At 47.2% G+C, this 19,160-nt stretch overlaps 1 protein-coding gene across 1 annotated transcript in view; it reads left to right on the forward strand.

The window, feature by feature from the left end:
- Positions 1–19,160, forward strand: part of LOC119396734 (sushi, von Willebrand factor type A, EGF and pentraxin domain-containing protein 1) — a 229,425-nt gene extending 210,265 nt beyond the window's left edge. Inside the window, exon 21 of the mRNA XM_037664045.2 lies at positions 17,726–19,160. Within this exon, the coding sequence (XP_037519973.1) occupies positions 17,726–17,970 (245 nt within the window). The 3' untranslated portion in view covers positions 17,971–19,160. The remainder of the gene's footprint in view (positions 1–17,725) is intronic.

A 19,160-nucleotide genomic window follows, 5' to 3' on the forward strand; every position in this document is an offset into this window, starting at 1 on the left:
AAGAGGTGGCCATCGCCCTGGCCGCCCTCGGCCCAGACTGCGACGCCATCGTGAGCGACTCCCGCACGGCAATCAACAACTATATAAAATGCCGTATCTCACAGCGAGCATTACGCATTCTACACCACGCCACTCACTCAGCAGATAACCAAATCACGCTCGTATGGATTCCAGCACATGCCGGGGACGTTCATACGCACCTCACCAACCTCAAAGAGGTCGCACACTCCGTAGCACCAGGCCTGGTCAACCGTGCCGGAGACAGCGCAGGTGTACCCACGGAACGCGATCGCCTCACCAGCTACAACGACATCACCAAAGCATTTTACCTCGAAAGAAGAACCTTCCCCACCCCTCATCACAAGCTAAACAGAGCGCAGGCAACCAACCTCCGCCTGTTACAAACACGTACCCGTCACTGCATCCATACCACAAGATATACCCAGACATTTATCCTAACCACATCCGTAAGATATGCAAGACCCAGGTCGCCTCGCTCCCGCATATGCTGTGGGAATGTAAACGCCAATACCCGTCCCAACGTTTATAGATGACCCGTCCATTAACACCGAGACCCTCTCGTCGAGATGGCATGCCGCCCTGCGCAGCTCCCACTTCGACGACCAGCTTTGGGCGACCCAGCAGGCCCGCGAGGCGGCGGAGAGGCAAGACCTCGACGTCCCCACGTGGGAGGCCTAGGCCCAGCCAAACAAATTGCTAGTCTCAATAAAAGTTTATTCCTCCTCCTCCTCCTGAATAAGCGCTACAACTTTTGTATTGAAGATTTTTTCTCTAGAGTGACCATTTAAAAAGTTCATTAAGCAATTTTTGTTAATCGCCGAGCTTGGCGGATTGGAAAAAATATTCTGACGTTCTCTATATGGCTCAGAACAATACTGCGCGTATTGGAGATGCGTAGCGCCTATGTATAATTTTTTAATACTTGGTCCTTCTTAGCTGAAACACCCTGTATAGTGTGTGTTCTTTTCGAAGACTGCCGAAAATTCTTCAATATCGGGTTTCCGAATGAAATAAAATTATTCGTAGGTAAGCTGTCGAGTGCAGCGGACCTCCATAAATGCGAAAATCGCGATAATTTGCGGGTAATTAACTAAAAATTACGAATTGTATTTTTAATTACTTTACGGCACCTTCTGCAATTGACGAATTGCAGCCGGCAAGATTGCAAGGTATATGCACTCTGAACCAATTTTAATGATGATATCAGTTTCGAGACGTTCACAGCAAAAGCCTGTTACGAAATGCATTGGCAGCCGTTCTCAGTGGCATCTGCTGGCTTTCATTAACGTTGTGTGAAACAAAGAAGCGAGCCCTCGAAAATTCCCTTCCTTCATTCATTGGTCGTTCTAGTTGCTTTTGTACTCCAATGCACGACACGCCGTTTCATCAAAGCAACCGTAACAGCACTACATTCTTACCGGAACTTTGATGGCGCATATCTCAAAATCTGCGCCACCCTGAGATTTCATTACAAAATCACCGGCTGCAATGTTGTTGCTCTAACGAATGTGGAAGCGTTGGTTGTAGCGGTATTACCTATTCAATGATTTTTCGTCACTCCAAGCCTTCGTCGTCTCCCCCAAACTTCTGTCTTGTTTGGATGGCTACAATTCACCATTTGTGATGTACCGTAAATGCGCTATAGTTAATATAATTAGCGAATCTTTATTAATTGCTTAAGAAAGGCTGTGGTTTCGAGTTTTATGGACGTCCGCCGCGCTCGAACGATTACTTTCGACGAAACTTTCTTTTTTGCTCGAAAACCCTATATTTAACCATTTTCGGCAGCTTCCGGACAAACAACCCATATAGACCAGCCTTTGTAACAGTGACTGATCACTGTTCTAACCCACCGTGGTGGTTTATAATCTTGCTCCTTGCACTGCTAAGCATTTGGACAGGGGCTTGATTCTCGGCCACGGCAGCTGCATTTCGCTGGGCGAGAAATGCAGGAACGCCCGTGTTCCTTAGATTCAAGTGCGCGTCAGGGACCCAGCTAACCAAAATTGATCCGGATTCTCGGAATTCGGCATGCCTCATAATCGTATCACGGTTTTCGCGCGTGAATTCCCACGATAAAAAAGGAACAACTACTGATCATATTACATAATCAGTCATCGCCGGTGGTATTGTTAAAGCCTGGACTAAAATGTGAAATGGCGTTACGTACGCCACACAAAGCGACTTCATCTCTGTCAGGATCGTTTTCCCCACAATTATCTGCCAAAATGCGCACAAGATCGGCAGGGCCATTTTCTTTGAGATAGCTCACGTGTTGCTGTTATGACATACATGCGATAGCAGCGGAGAATTGTCGTAAACACGGAGCCAAAGCACCTAAATATATAGCGAAAGGCTCCTGAAATGTTTACACAAGTGAGGAGATCGCTTCATGCTCACGCTGATTGAGTAAAAACACGCAGCAATGTACGCGAAATGCCGATGTTTTTTGTTAGCACTACTAAAAAACCATCTTTTTTACATAAGTTTAATCCTGATAGCGAGAAAAATTAGATTGTAGCAAGTATATATATATATATATATATATGGTGCGGCCTGCCGCGTCGCGTTGCAGGCAATGGGCTAGAGCGTGGAAGCGGAGTTGACAGTTTCGCCGCATTGCGCTAGGAGGGCACCAGTAGTAGGAGAAGGCTAGAGTTACTGTACCTAATGGTAGCATATACAGTAACTCTAGAGAAAGCCAGAGCCGTCGATGGCGAGAGTCTGGAGAATGGGCGGGGCAGTGACGTCACGGCGTGGCGATGACGCTGTTCACGTCACCGCCACGCCTCCGCTCCGGCGCTGTCCGCCATATATAGTCTTTCCGCGCGACGGGCGCACGGCTGAGGCTATGTACGCGCTGTTCGTTCATGAAATCTAGCGCTCCTAAACAAATTGCGAAAGCGAAATTGTGCAAGAACATTGTTATACAAGTTTAATGAAGAATATGGAGTGAATTAGACATGTCCAAATCATCGTGAAACTGAGTTGTGTACGCCGATTAGAGTCCACGATGTTCTACGACACGCGCTGTGCTTTTAGAGCTGTTCCTCCGTTGTTCGGCATCGCCGTTGGCGTCGTCGGCGTAACCGGTAGAGCGAACGAGGCCTAAAGACAGCGAACGTGGATTCTGTCGATATCAAAAGCCACTGGCCTCTAACATCGCTTTCTTACTCCGTCATGCGGGCTCGCCCTTCGGTCGGAGCTCGTGCACATGCAGGACTGGCGGGTGTGCTGCTACTGTCTCGCTTGTCATGACGGGGATGTCGATGACGCCTGCAATGCACAGAGTGGCGCGCGTAGAGCTCGAGCACTGGCAGTTTCTGTGGAAATATGTAACGAATGTTCCAATGCGGATAGCCAGAAATTCAAACACAGTTCGTGTTGCCTCAACAGAAAGCTGCGCTCAGAATTCGCATGAGGGAGTATAGTGATCATCGGTGACTTTTCCAGCTATAAAGATCTGTGGGTTTGCGTTTATTTCTTTTTGTTTTTCTTGATCAATTTTTTAAGCTTCAGTTTAATCATAACGACGCTTGGTAGCATTTCTGTCGCTGAAGATTTTTAGTACGGTGCGGCTGGCGCTTCTCTGCACGGTGATCTCGTGAGAAGTTTTTTGACCCAGCGATGATGCTCGCTCCGAACTGTGTATTATACTCTCCTGAACTGTGTACTATATATATAACATTGATTTCTTTATTTGCTTCGGGAGCGGAGTACCGACGAGTGCGCAAGATCACTATAGACCCTTTTCATAAGTACGCCACCTGACGGTGGGCTTTTCGTCAGTTTCGCTTCGCAAAGGAGCGTGGGATAGCCAGCGCCATCGTGAGGGCATGAAAAGCGAGCCGTCAAATGCGTGAGTGCTGTGATGTTTGTGTTGGCGCCTAGTTCTCCGTGTCATCCGCTGAAATCTCACCGTTTGCGTGCTTGAACGAGCTCTTAGTAATCTCCGTTGGTCTTTCTGAGGTGCTTCCGATGCACAATGAGCAACATTTTGTACCCTTCAACGGGTTGGAGGAGCAGTTTGGCTCGACTGCCGCGGGTGCGGGACCGTGACCACAGCCAACTCGCGTGCGCGCCCGGACCACAAAAAAAGGCTCGCCGAAGCTACAAACTTCTCAGCGAAGGAAAGGAAGGACGTCGCTGTCGCGGAACTATGCGACCGCAACCGGTGAAATTCCTGCAGGTCTGCCGCAAGCCGCACCACGCAACTATTTTCCGGACGCCCCGCGTTGGGTATATTTGTGGAGACACTTAAAACAACACTCTGACCACGATTAAAAGTAAATAAAAGCACGACGTTTCGGCCCCCGTACGGGAGCCTTGTTCACAAGTGAAAAATGACTGTGTGAGCGGTCCGGTTATGTATGTTATAAAATGTGACGTAAGCAACGTGTGTAGGCGTGTGGAAAGTTTCCGTCATTTCGATTGAGTGTGTGCGCCGTTGTCTGGATCGTGATAGATTCGAGATGAAGCCGAGATGACCAGTTCTTTTCTCTATATGTATATTTGTATGCAGTGGCGTAGCCAGTGGGGGGGGGGGAGGGGAACACCGGGCCCGTGCCCCCCCCCTCCCCGAATTTTTTTTGCCATGGCACACAGAGCACAAAATGACGCTCGACCGCATCTGCCTGCCCGGCCCCCACACTTCAGATCAAGGTGGTGCCCCCCCCCTCCCCCCCCCCGAAAAATATTTCTGCCTACGCCCCTGTTTGTATGTGCTAAAAAATGTTGACAAGTGGCTTACGATATGCGAGTACTGTCTTACTAAATGAACGGTACGCAACTTCATTTTTATTTTCTGGCTGGCCTTACGAACCCTCGCAGTATTTCTGCACAAACAATCTATCGTAATTCACCGCATGCAGGCACTCGGGAGAAGACTATTCATTCGTAAAAGCAAGGCTACACATGGCGCTGTGAAATAAGCACGTCCGTTTTTGTAGCGCGTTTACAAAACGGCGTCCTTCCGCACGTCCGTTTGACACCACGTACGGAGAGAGAGCACGTGCGTTTGTTGTTCAAGTTTTATCGCGTACCTTATCGCTGTTCTCGTCGCGATATCCTCGATGGTGGCACATGGGAACGCAGCACGTCTGCACAATTGCAGCACGCCGTCTCTACGAAAAACGTTGATACAGTTCACGATTCGGCGGTGCTGAAATGTCACGCACTGGCACGTTGCCGAAGCCTGCGTCGTCTGCTGCGGTGCCCTCACAATGGCGGCAGACTGTAGTTTGCGTGCGCGGCGCTAGGGGCGCCCTTTTTCGAAAAGGGTCTATACAGTCAGAAATCGGATGTCCCATGCTCGCGTTTCAACAGTATGGGGGTGTTCATGCAAGCAGAATCCGCGCTGTTGAATGTCATGGTCATTAAGACATTGCTTTTAGGGCGAACGCCTTAGATGGCTAATGAAACGCGCGAATTGACTGGAGTCTCGAGGCTTCAGCGCCAACACGAGTGAGGCAAGAAATCCTGTGATGACGTCACCAGGACGTCGTAGATAGCTCAAATTTGTGACGTGTCAACGACGTCATGCTGACGTCGGATTACGTTACGTCATCTGTTATTGTCATCATATGACATCGGCGCTTTGCACAGCCTCCGTGATCGCCCGCAGATCACGGAGGCAATGCAAGACGTGGGGACGAGCAGAAAGCTTGCAACGCCTCCAATCTTGGAGGCACTAAATATCATGTGATCACTTCACTAGGACATCATAGATAGCTAAACTTTGTGACGTCACAATGACGTCATGTTGATGTCAGCTTACGTTACGTCACCTGATAACGCCATCACATGACATCGGCACTTTGCACAGCCTCCGTGATCGGTGGGCCAATCACGAAGGCAGTGAAAATCGGCGAAGTCATGTGATAACGTCATCGCGTGAAGTCACGTTATTCGATGTCATCATAACGTCACAAGCTTTGGTCGTATGCTGACGTCATTACGTGATGATTTTTAACATCCCTCGTATTGACGCCTCCGACGCGGGACGCTGACCCCGCGGACGCCGGCGGTCAATTTTCGAGTTTGCTGAGGCATCTAAGGTTTTCGCCAGAGCAGGTGCAGGGCCCCTAGAAGGCGAGTGTTAGATGAAAACACTACTTCGTATTGCTAGTCTGTGATAGCGGACATCCTGAAGGTTTACTTTAGAAAATCATTTTTCTGCTCAACTTCATGCTTTATACTTCCTAATCACGACATTTCATCGAGTACATGAGGGCCCATTGCTATGGTAGAAGAGCTTCTTGTACGAGCAGAGACATCACGCACATATGTGAATGAATAAAAAGCGCAAGGCACATTCGCTTAGCACAGGGGCGCGGAATAATTTACCTGCGCGAATTAAGCGTAAAACTTGTAGCATGTGCACAAGCGGCAACATAATGCGGTAAATGACACCATAGGCTGATAGTCACAGACGCGCAGACAGACCACATAACGTGCAACACGTGCTAGATAATTGCCGCAACTGACGCGCGGCGGCACTAACCCGCGATATCGAAATAAATCTTCCCCTCACAACATCATGGTAACATTCCAAGCTCGTGCTCAGAACGCGCGATAAATTACGTAAACGCAACACGTCAGGCTTGACACTTATAGCGTGATCGCTGCAAAATTTCAATGTGCCCAAGCGTTCGAAACGCGAACCATAAAACACCTTTTTTCAGCGTGGGAAAAGGATTTTTAAAGTTTGTGCGCCTGAAAGGGCCACATTGCACAACGAATAATAGATTTGTGTTAATGGTACGCTGTTTACAATACCAGCAATATTCAAGCGAAATACTCAAGTACGTATCTCGCATAACACGGAGCAGTAGAGTCGGGGTCCAGTTTGCTGCATCTGATGTTTCTAATCCAAAGGCGTTGTCGCTTTTGGATTAAACAACAGCCTATCGCACGCAACAACAGCCGATCGCACGCAACAAATTCAAGCGTGAATGCGAGGAGCAGTCGCCATGAATACGCGCGCGAGACCATACGCGGCTTCGCACAAGAGCTCCGCAACCTGCGACCTATGCGCGCTACTCAGCAGTCGTGTAAATGCGGCGTGCCGGCGCTCGCCGTCGCGGCTCCGCGCCGCGCTGCCGCCACTGCCGCTCGCCGCCGCCTTGAAGGAGAGAGGGTTTACGTCACGAGAAGAAGGCGGCGCTGGGGCGGGGCGCGGAGAGCGGCGAGATGAAACAATCGCCAAACTCTCCCGAAGGGTATATATGGCTCTGGAGAAGGCTCCACGCGACGCGCGGGCGGGAAGGAGCGCGCGCTCAGCGGGTAGGTCGAGATAGTGGTTGTTTTTCTCCACATGAATTGCTCGCACTGAGTATCACAAGACAGTTTGCGCATGCGTGATATTTTATGTGTTAGGCGAAATGCCGCGCAACTGTTGTGTGCCGTTGTGTCCCACGAATGCATCGAAGGACCCGCAAATACTCTACCGCGAGTTTCCCAGTAACGCAGAACGCAGGGCAGCATGGCTGCGAAACATTTCCCGTGAAGGACCCGGCGGGAAGGGAACAGTATGGCAGCCGAAGGACAGGTCCCTGGTGTACGCCTTGCATTTTACGGAGAAGGGCTACAAGAAGACCGAGAAGTTGAGGACACTTTTGCCAACGGTGTGCCGACAGTGTTCCGCGGTTATACAAGCTGCATGAGCACGAGGCGCACTCCTGCTCCGTGAAAGAAGCGGCCATGCTTGGAGATAGAAGATAATGTGCAGTCGCGTGCCGAGTGCTCGGGCAATGCTGCTTCAAAAGACAGGCCTGTCATTAGCCAAAACGGCTCGTCAAGTGACAGCACTGAAGCCACGACGCCCAACAACTCCGAACTAGGGAATGAAACGTGTGTGGAAATTGCATCATTTTCAGATGCATCATGTCAAACTACATTCGACCTTGTTACACTGACAGAAGAAGCTAAAAAACGCGCTGCTTCCAAGCGAAGATCGCTCGTATGAAAGGAGCGCTGCAGGCCCAAGAAAAAGTGAATGAGACTGAGGATCGTGCTCAGTTTTATGAAAATAACACGGACATTACCTGTTTTATGAAGGTGCTCAATGGTGCTGCGCAAGGTGAAAGACTGCCGAGTTCGTTAGAAACCAAGTCCGCAGTTTCCCGACGAAGAATCCCCACTACAGTGACTTCATTCTAAGGGAATGTGTAATTTGGAAGGCATGCTCCAACAAACGTTATGAGCATGCAAGGTCCAGAAATCTCATTAAGTTCCCTTGTCGCTCAGCGTTCCAGAAATATGTAGGTCATTCAATAGGTGAAATAGGCGTCACTTCGTTGATAAAGGAGCAGCTCTGCATCGAATTCAAGGATCTCACTGTAGAGCAAGAAGCGTTCTGCTCCCTGATCATTGACGAAATGGCCATACAGCAGAGAGTCATATACGACCGACAAGTCGACAAACTTTGTGGTCTCGTTGACCGTGGTGAAGAAGAGCACTCAACAGCGGTACCCCAAGTGGCGAACCGATTAACATGTTTTGTAATAAGAGTCTTGTCAACATCATATATTGTTCCTGTCGGATATTTTTTCACGAGATGTCTGAAAGGTGACCAGCTGTTCTCTATGACCATGCAAGTGCTGAAGTGAACCTGCGGGGCGCACGGCCACGCCATGGAAGTCTACAATGTTTTCATCAGAAAGCTCTTACGAGCGCTTCTTGTCAACTGGGCAGGAAATGTTAATATGTCTGTTCAGCCTCTCGTAAGCTTTGCGCAAAAACCTCTGGCCAGGAAACTGCTGCGCCGGTGATTCCAATAACACAGTGATCCTTTTTTCACGCACGTGCAACAAAGCAATTATGACTCCCCTGATGTACACAATGCTTTTGTTTCTAAGGTGCGGGCAACAATCATTCCGGAAATACAACCGCACCTGTCAATGAGCGACTATCCTGTTGCAAAAATAACTGTAGCACAAACATACATTATCGAGGGTGAACAGCGCAACGGCAACAAAAGAAAGAGAACATGACGCGAAAAATCGCAACTTGCACGAGCAACCACTTCAGATAAAACTAACACTTGCTATATTTAGGTTGAAGCATCGCCGGCGCACATTCGGTAGGACGATTACCAATATAGTTAACGCTATAGCAAGTTATTGTAACCCTTGAAAAACTAACAAGCGCCTAGCAGCTGCGCTGTCAAGCCGCGATCCGCCGCAATAATTCCGGCGCTCTCGCTTTCGGTCTCCCCAGGGGCTCCCCTACTGGTGGCGCCGCGGCGGCAGCCAGGAGCACTAGCCGCGCCACGCAGTATCCGCTCCACGCGGCAGGCCGCACCGTGTGTTTTTCATCGAGCGGCCGTTATATAGACCAGAACACAGCGAATTCCATGCGCATCGCCATATTAGCATCGCGCGTCGCGCCATCTATCCCACACGCGACGAAACAACATGCGCGGGCTTCCATGCCAGCAGACGCTACACAGAGCAAACGTGAAACTCCCGAAACTCAGCCCGTCGGAGAGCTTGTTTCGCGTCTTTTCCAGCGTGGACATTTTCGCTGATTTTATTGGAATATCAAGGACATCTTGCTCATGCAAGTCCACAATGTATACAGTACGTGCTGAGTGGGCTGCAGAAGCAACCTCGTCAGATACGTACGCTGTTACATTTGTAAAAAAAAACGTTCTCGCTGTAGTACGCGTGAATCATAATTGCAGTGCAGCTCGCGAAAGAGTGAAACGATGTTCTGTTGCCCCATATTACAAGTCGTGCACAAAGTTTTGTGAAAGCTCATCATTTCAGCATGCATCGCGTAATAATTAGAGCATGCTTTACGGGTAGTTTCACGGAACGTAATTTTTGTTGCACGAGCGCTCCTACAGTAACGCGTCTTGCTCACAAAAGCGTGCTATCAAAGAGCATAACCTGCAGTATCGTTCAGCGATCCCTTTTGGAAGCTACCTGCGCGATTTTATTCTTGTAACGATGGTGCTTTACAAGCGAAACTGTGCTACTCTTAGTTAAGCCGGTTAGCTACGCCTGCGACGTAAAGGACACTGGCGCGAGTACTGTTTACTTACGTGCCAATATGTGTATTATGTGCAGCTGGATGCCTCGTGTCCAAATGAATTTGGGGACATGAAATACTGAAATGAAAGCACGAAATTTTGGCCAGCTGTTGAGGAGCACCGTGCCATTTATTACCTTTTGATGGCGAAATCTCGAAGCCGTGGGTGCCATCAAAAGCACTAAAGCTTAATACTACGTTGAAAGTGACAAAGCCTGCTGATTGCTTGTGCTTAAAAGCACTACCTTGCAGAAGATTTTCGTCAAAGGAAACGCTCAAAGGTATGAAGTGCACCCCCACACAAAGCTCGCGCCTGCCTTCAAGCCAGCTGCGCGTGTCACGCAAATTAGGTTCGCAAAATGAAATACGTGGGCATCACACTGCAGAATACTCGCAGTTAGTGTACTTACTCGCGCATTTTCACTCCGCTCCTAGTTTTTTTAGCTTGAATCACAGTTATCCACTCGCAGCGAAGCTGAAAACACCACACCGGCACTATTTCCGTGGCCCGTCGTAATCGTCGCAGACAGCGCTAATATCCTCTTGTTGCGCTGCTTGTTTTCGCATCCAAAGACGACGCAGTAGTGCCCAGACGAGCTCTTATACGCTGAAGCAGCGTGAACGGGTACTTTTTTTGCACTTTAAAGCCTCAGAACTGCAGCTTGCCCTGTTTACTTGGTGCAGCCCGCGCGCGCCTTGGCAGCCCGCGCAGCCCGGCGTCTGGGTGCGAGAGTATCCGCTCGGCTCGCCAGCAGCCTGGGTGCGAGACAGGCGTGCTGTGGTGTATATACAGGGTGTCCCAGCTATCACGCAGCACGATTTAAAAAAAAGGGGAACGGCGTTACGCGAAGCAAACCTACTGCCATAGAGTTAATATACTGACTCTAGAGGAAAAGCTGGGCCGCGAGACCTATAACGCCTATAACCACAAGAACGCTGACATCTTGGAACGTTTTCATTCTTGCCATCACATATCAATCCTAAAGAAGCATCTGCACAATTAAAAACTTGAGGATATTGTTTTGTGTTTATTTTGAATACTTCTACGAAAGAATACGACGGCTATTTATGCAATTTACTGCGCGCGGAAAGGAGCGTTTGCAGGCTGGTTAACTAGATGGCACCACCATATCAACACTCGCGAGCACGCAAGTGTGTGCTTGCCATGGTGCTTGCGGCCGATTGCGCCGGTGTGCGCGTCGTGTTAAAGCCCCTGAAAATTCGTTCGCGTCGTGTATCTCGTAGTTGTCATAGTGTCCCGTTGTGTGTGTTTTCTGTTGCCGCATACCGCTCGACTTCATGTGACAGCCCTTTTTTCTTTCAAGCTGAAAACTTCAGTGCAAACCAGGACGGACTGCAAAGAAGAGATGAGACAAGCCCTGAAAGTTATGTGCGAACTAGTCGCAACCGATTTTTTTTAGACTTTTTAACGGCGATAAAGCTTCGTGGGCCGTGTAACTTTAGTTTCGATTGAAGCTTTCGAGTGATGTCTCACACACATTCGCCGCTGCATGCTGCAATCGACATTTTTCTGCTTTACGGCTCTCTGCGCTGAAGTACGGCAGCAATGAGCTGGAAAAGAACGTGGATACAGGTGTCTCGCCATTGCAAGTCGAATCAGCGCGCGACCACGGCCTACGGACTTTGCTTCGAGCTGCGAATCTGTCGAGTTACCTTTGTGCCACCGAACGGAGAAACTTTGGTAGGGACCATAGGTCGGCAAACTCACTCATGAGTCGACTCACTCAGACTCACTCAGACTCAGATGGAGCTGTGAGTCTGAGTCTGAGTGAGTCCGGGTGAGTAATATTTCGGTGAGCTTGAGTCCGAGTGAGTCCGGTTGAGAAAATTTTTAGTGAGTCTGAGTCCGAGTGAGTCCGGTTGAGGAGAACCTTGGTGAGTCTGAGTCCGAGTGAGCTCTAAGCACAAAATATATGTCTTGAGTGAGTCTGAGTGAGCTCCACACCATTTTGCCGACATATCGTTCTATCTACGCCACTTCAGCTTTACTATCAGCCTTATGTCGGCTCACGTTTATGGTCCCGTCGACTCACACATACTTCAAAGCCCTAGAGTTCATACACTATATTTATTGATCAGAGGTGGGGGGGGGGGGGGGGGGGTGTGCCATGAACTGCCCCCGAAAACTCTTTCACAGGATGTTCTTGATAAAAATATTTCGTCTGAGTCATCCCTTTCAATAAAAATGTCCTTACTGGATTGCAAACACTGATAACTCATATTTTGAAGGTACAAGATGAAAAGGTGCCAAGTAGAGCACAAATTATGCGAGATATTGTTGTGAAAGAGCATTCACACCATAGTCAATAAAACCAACTATACGCTAACAGACTCATGAGTCGACTCACTCAGACTCACTCAGACTCAGACAGAGCCGTGAGTCTGAGTCTGAGTGAGTCCGAGTAAGTAATAATTTCGTGAGTTTGAGTCCGAGTGAGTCCGGCTGAGAAAAGTTTCAGTGAGTCTGAGTCCGAGTGAGTCCGGTTGAGGAAAATTTTCGTGAGTCTGAGTCCGAGTGAGCTCTAAGGGCAAAATATGTTTCATGAGTGAGTCTGAGTGAGCTCCACATTTTTTGCCGACCTATGGTAGGGACTGCCTAGTAAAAACCATGCACAAGCAGGTGGAAATTTCAACTGTTATCAACCGAACCAGCTGCACAGACAACCGTACTTCTAGTACACTCTAACCGTACACTAACACACGGCTTCACGCATCAAAGCACAGCTGATGTTCTCTGCACAGCGCGTAGCTGGCTTAGGTTGGTAAATTAAAACTGATTACTACCGTCAAGTATAGCGAGCGTCTCAGGGTCTGGCAACTCTGGCAACGATCGTTTTGTTCCATCATGGCGGAACCCGTGCGGGTATAGGTTTCAATGCATGGGCCCTATGGGGAGCTTTTCCTCTAGAGTCAGTATATTAACTCTATGCCTACTGCATGTTGTTCCTAGTGCACTGGAGTAGCCACTATTTTTTCGTTAATGAGGTTTAATTAATTAGTCATAATTATATTTGTAACTCGGCAAGTACTCACCTAATTGTCAAAATGTCGATGAGGCGTATGTAGGCACGTTCAAATGGCATCTCACTGCGTTACTTTCAACAACGTGCTAATTGCGCGCTCATTTTTTCCGTTTGATCAAGAAAGCCCGCGAAATATGAAAAGTGACACGTGACTAGACTGTTGCGCGCGTCGGGAACCAGCGCCCTCAAACAGGCTCCCATGAGGTAGACAGTATCAAGGGAAAAATGCAGAAAGAAAAAAAAAACGCATCGCCCTATCTCCACTCCCCGGCTAGAGTGTACTAGAACAGGGGAGTGCCCGGAACGAGCTTCAAAAAGTGAAGCCCAAACAAAGTCAATCCGCTTGCGGCGCTGCGATCGGCAGTCTGCAATGTGTCGTCGTTTAATGGTACATTCGACTGGTCGTTTGAGAGCGCTCTGACTGTGTTTGAAACTGTTGATTTCAACAGCTTTAAACCTTTTAAACGAGAACAAGCAGGTGTGCAAGTCATCTTTCTCATTCTTGATTATGTTTTGACCCGATAATGTTAGTAGCAATGGTTAGTTGCTATTTTACACACTTTTTTCAGCGCCTTCGGAGCGCTCGAAAACGACCAGTCGAATGTACCATAAGAATTGCGCGCGGCTCCACCGAAGTGGTGCAGGAGTAGAATGCTCGCTTCCCACTCAAAAGGCCCGGGTTCGAAACGCAGCTGTAGATGGTGGTTTCTTATTCTTAGCGTCACCTTTTATAGCTTTATTGGTTTTCCTTTGTTTCTTAAATCTAGCTTCAGTTGGTACGCGTTGCTTCAAAAAGTAACGCGAAATGTGAAGTAAAATAGAAGAAATTTGACAATGAGCGCAGTTATTTCTAGCGCCACCGCCCGGGATGGGACAAAAACGTAAAGTACGGCCTCCGAGATTTTAGCGAATACAATACTCGAAACGAGATTTCACATTTTACTTTACTTTTTGTAGCAACACGTAGCAAGAGAAACTAGTTTTAAGAAACAAAGGAAAACCAATACAGCTATAAAAGGTGACGCTAAGAATAAAAACCCACCATCTACAGCTGCGATTCGAGCCCTGGCCTTTTGAGTGGGAAGCGGGCATTCCACCCCTGCAACACCGTGCCCCTGCACCACTTTGGCGGAGCCACGCGCAACTCTTAAATGACGACACGTTGCAGACTACCGATCGCAGCGCCATGGGCGGATTGACCCTGTTTGGGCTTCACTTTCTGTACATTGGTGCTGCGGCCGTTCCGAGCACTCCCCTGTTCTAGTACACTCTAGTTTTACAGAGTCAAGCCGTGGGGGGCTATTTTGTACGCGTTCTGTCAGAGAACGGAGGCGGGACCGAACGGAAGAACTAGAGGGAGCAAGCAGCGAATAGGAATTCGGGAATGTTTTCAGCGTTCGAAAAAATGTGAAATCCTTATAGCTGAACATCAATATTGTCTGACATTGTTTTTCAACGCTTTAAACTGTAGAATGCGATTACATTAACAATTTATTTATGTTAGCATCTTGACATAGCGCTAGGTGGTGCCACAGTTTCGAGAGACTGTCGATAGTGGCGCTGGCTGCCACGCGGTTTCAACCAATACTTCTAGTATTTGTCCACTTGTAGTAATATTTGAACAGCGCGAGCATTCGAACCGTTATTCAGAAGAAAGTGCCGCCAGAACTCCTCTTCAGTCATCACCTCAAACGCATCTTCTACCTCGGGGCTTCATTTATGCGTGACTGCAGCAGCCACGCAGGCGACACGAAATGGCATGAACGAGAACGGAGACGCCATTTTCGCAAACTGTCGCAAAAGGGAGATGGCTGAATGCCAGTCAGCGCGTGAAGCCGCTCCCCCTCTCCCAACCCACGCGCATACGTTTGGATCCAATTCAAGTCGTCCGGAGACCGTTTTGTATCCACTTTTGTCGGTAGAACGGGGAGAGGAGGTCGACAGAACGAGGTCTCCGGCTGTTCTGTGGCTATTACGTGACCGTTCTATGTCTTTTCCAGGCTATTCTCACGTCTTGGACCGTTAAACAATGCATATTGAATTTGAATTTGAATCGAGCCTCGACCAATCCCGTGCAGCTCACAGAACGCTCCGCCTCCGTTCAGAGAACAATCGGCCGTGAGATATGAATGATTGTGGCGTACTATCAAACGGAACGAATCCCAGCGAAATTGCGCGCATATCGTTGGCGCCCGACCTGTACCCTTGCCCAAATGCGGAACGGACAACAGGCAAAGCAGTTGTTTGCAGTAAGCTTATTTGAAAGCGCTGGTTTCCTTTGCAGGTTGGAGCGTAGTCACCTGTTATTTTTCATATTTCGCGGGCTTTCTTTATCAGCTGGAAAAAATGAGCACGTAATTGGTACGTTGTTAAAAATTGCGCAGTTAGATGTCCTTTGAACATGCCTACGTACGCCTCATTGACATTTTGACAATTAGGTGAGTACTTGCCAAGTTACAAATGTAGTTATGACTAATTAAGTAAACTTCATTAACGAAAAAAATAGCAGTGTTTACTCCAGTGTACTAGGAGCAATATGCAGTACGTTTGCTTCGCGTAACGCCGTTCCTCTTTTTTTTTAAATCGTGCTGCGTGATAGCTGGGACACCCTGTATATACGTATATATACAGGGTGTTTCAAGAAATGTGTCCAACCTTCTTAAAAAATCTGGAAAACGCGATATTTGATTGCTGCCTTCAGAATTGGTTTTTCTGTAGTGGCAGAGATTTTAAGATGGTTAATGAAATTATTTGGGACTGTAATTAAAAAAGCTAAATTAATTAACTTTTTAATTAGTGGAATTAGGTGGTTGTGTCAAATGGGAGAATTGAAGTTCTTCATGCCAGAAACCCAACCCAACTTTGAGATTTCGAAAAAGTGGCATCTAGGAATAATTACTTAGTACTAATGAAATTCAACCAAATTCAATGGCGAAACCTAAACAGAAACATGGAAGAACGCAACTGCCATATTCTTCTGAGACGTCCAAAATGAGTGAATGACTTTTTCTGTAGCGCTAGCCATCTTAAGATGGTTAGAGACATGACTTGAGACAGTAATTAAGAAAGTTAAATTAATTAATTTTTTAATTAGTGGAGTTAGGTGACTGTGTCAAATTGGGGAATTGAAGTTCTTCGTGCCAGAAACCCATCCCAACATTGAAATTTCGAAAAAGCGGCCTCTAGTAATAATTACGATGTAATGAAATTCAACCGATTTCGATTGCTTTCGCTGTTGAAAGCCGTTGCATTTCGTTGAATTTCATTACGCCACAACAATTACTAGAGAACGCTTTTTCGAAATCTCAAAGCTCGGATGGGTTCCTCGCATGAAGAACTTCAATTCTCCCATTTGACACAATCACCTAACTCCACTAATTCAAGAAGTTAATTAATGTAACTCTCTTAATTACTGTCCTAAATGATGTCCCTAACTACCTTAAGATTCCTGCTGCTACAGAAAAAGCAATTCTGAAAGCCCCGAGGAAATATCGCATTTTCCTGATTTTTTCAGAAGGTTGGACAGATTTCTTGAAACACCCTGTATATATATATATATATTTCTTTGTGCATGAGGGTGGCGATTTGGGCTTGTTGGTATGGTTGCATGATAATTGATGGTAGCGCAGGCCGAAGACACGGACAAAAGAAGGCACATGAGACAGCACAGCGCTAACTTTCAACAACTATTCTATTACCAGCTGATCCCGCTAGTATATGTACTCTCTCACCGTCATACGTCGCGTGTGCATAGCTCTGACACCCGTAAATTGTAACCTACACGCATACATCACAAACATGACAACACTGTATCAAACGCATTTTTCTTATAGTGCTTATCCACAAAACAGTTTATCGCGAATACATGTAATCTAGTTCCTTATTTGACAACTGCACTGACGGACTGCTCACACAAGCGTCACCAAACGCTGAAATCATGCCGGCCTCCATTATCAATCGCGTCATCTCGCACCTACTCCTACTTGTGATGGCCGTTTCTTTAAACCTAGGTCTGCACTTACATGTGTGACAGTGCAGGGAAAGGAGACCGTCAGGAGCAACGCTACTTACTTTGTTATTATGTTCGCGCAATCTATCATTTATGCATCTGCCGCTCTGTCCGGTGTAGGACTGTCCACAAGTAAGTGGAATCCGGTAGACGACACACGTGCTGCATTCAACAAATTTGTTTCGATGCTTCTTTTCGCATACCGTTTCTGTTATCTTGTCTGGCCTTGTGTTTCGGCATAGGCTCACCAATTTATTAGGAGCTGAAAAAACTACCTTTGTGTCACATTTTTTTATGTATGCGTGTGTTTGATGTATACGTGTGATGTATGCGTGTAGGTTACAATTTATGGGTGTCAGAGCTATGCACACGTGACGTATGACGGTGAGAGAGTACATATACTAGCGGGATCAGCTGGTAATAAAATAGTTGTTTCTTTGTGATTTATTTATTTATTCGGCTGTGATCGTTTTCCACTCCGATCAGTAACCTAACCACGAAAGGTTCTGGACCGCGTAGTAAGAAAAAGATTGCACGAATAGTTCACTCGAATTTAAAATTTATTCCCTGTCCATATTTATTCGCTGGTATTAATCCCATAATCCATCATTCGCAGGCATCGAAGGATGTGTCGACTTTGACACCGGACCCAACGGGCCGACGGTGGTGGGACGCAAAGGCTCTTACGCACTCGGCGACAGCATCACGCTCTCCTGCAGCGAAAGGACTCAGCTGCAGCCCCGCGTCGAGAGAATTATCTGCCTTGGCTACAGCTGGTCCGAGCCTGCGGTGCCAGTATGTGTTCCCGTGCAGGAGAAGACAAAGAAACAACGCCACAAGAAAGGTGTACAGAGCGGTTGATGCTTCTATTCGATTTTATACGTGGAATCCTACTAAGTATGCATTACGTGATTTAAAAATGACTAATAAAAAGAAACACTGAAGTTAGCCATCTAGATTAAAGCTTGGTTGAATCTTGAATATCATCTTGAATTTCATACTGACTGCATATATTTGGATTTCACTAAAACGTTTGTCCATCTCATGTGATCTACTTGTGTTCAAACTTAATCAGCTCAACATAGACCCCGGTGTACTCTCTAACCGTAAACAGTGTGTGACAGCTAACTATTTCTATTCGCCTCATTCCGCTGTGACGTCTGGTGTCCCACAAGGGCCCGTTTTAGGTCCCTTGCTTTTCTTAATTTATATTAATTATCTTCCTAGTTGTGTTCATTCTTCAACTGTCAGTCTGTTTGCACACGACTGCGTACTTTACCAGAAGATTACTAACCATACCGATTATCTTAACCTTTAACGCGATCTAGATAGATCGAATGGTGCAATAAATGGCTCCTGACACTTAATACAACTAAATGTAAGAACATGCGAGTTTCACGCGACACCACTATACCCATTTTCCGCGTACTTACTCGCTCAATGACATTCCATTGCAATCTGTTGACATTTATAAATACCTTGACGTTCACATCTCTTCCAATATTTCATCGAATATGCACGTTGAATATGCGACTAGTAACGCTAACTGCATGCTCGGTTATCTGCTTCGAAACTTTTGCACTGCCCCATCGTCCCTGAAGTTAAAACTCTACATAACCTTGGTACGTTCTAAATTAGAGTACGCGTGCGCCATATGGGATCCAACACATACAATTCTCATTCAAACTCTCGAAGCCATGCAGACTCGCGCAGCAAGTTTCATCTTATCGAATTATTCACGGCATTCCAGTGTCACATCCATAAAGAGCACCGTAATCTTGCATGACTTTCGCTGCTCCGAAAATCATCTCGCCATCACAAAATCATCTCGCTTTCACAAAATCTATCATTATAACAGCTATCTGAGGGCACCCTGTCTCATCCACTTCATTATATATCGCCAAGGACGGATCATTGCTGTGAGGTTCGCCTATCAGCTTGTTGCACAAAATTGCGCAATAACTCTTTTATTCCTAAGACAAGCGACGCCTGGCACCTTCCCGCCTAACAGATGCCAGCATAACTTAGATGAAGAAGCTTTCAAGATGCCT

Source organism: Rhipicephalus sanguineus, chromosome 1, assembly GCF_013339695.2.
Source record: "Rhipicephalus sanguineus isolate Rsan-2018 chromosome 1, BIME_Rsan_1.4, whole genome shotgun sequence".
NCBI classification, from domain to species: Eukaryota; Metazoa; Arthropoda; class Arachnida; order Ixodida; family Ixodidae; genus Rhipicephalus; species Rhipicephalus sanguineus.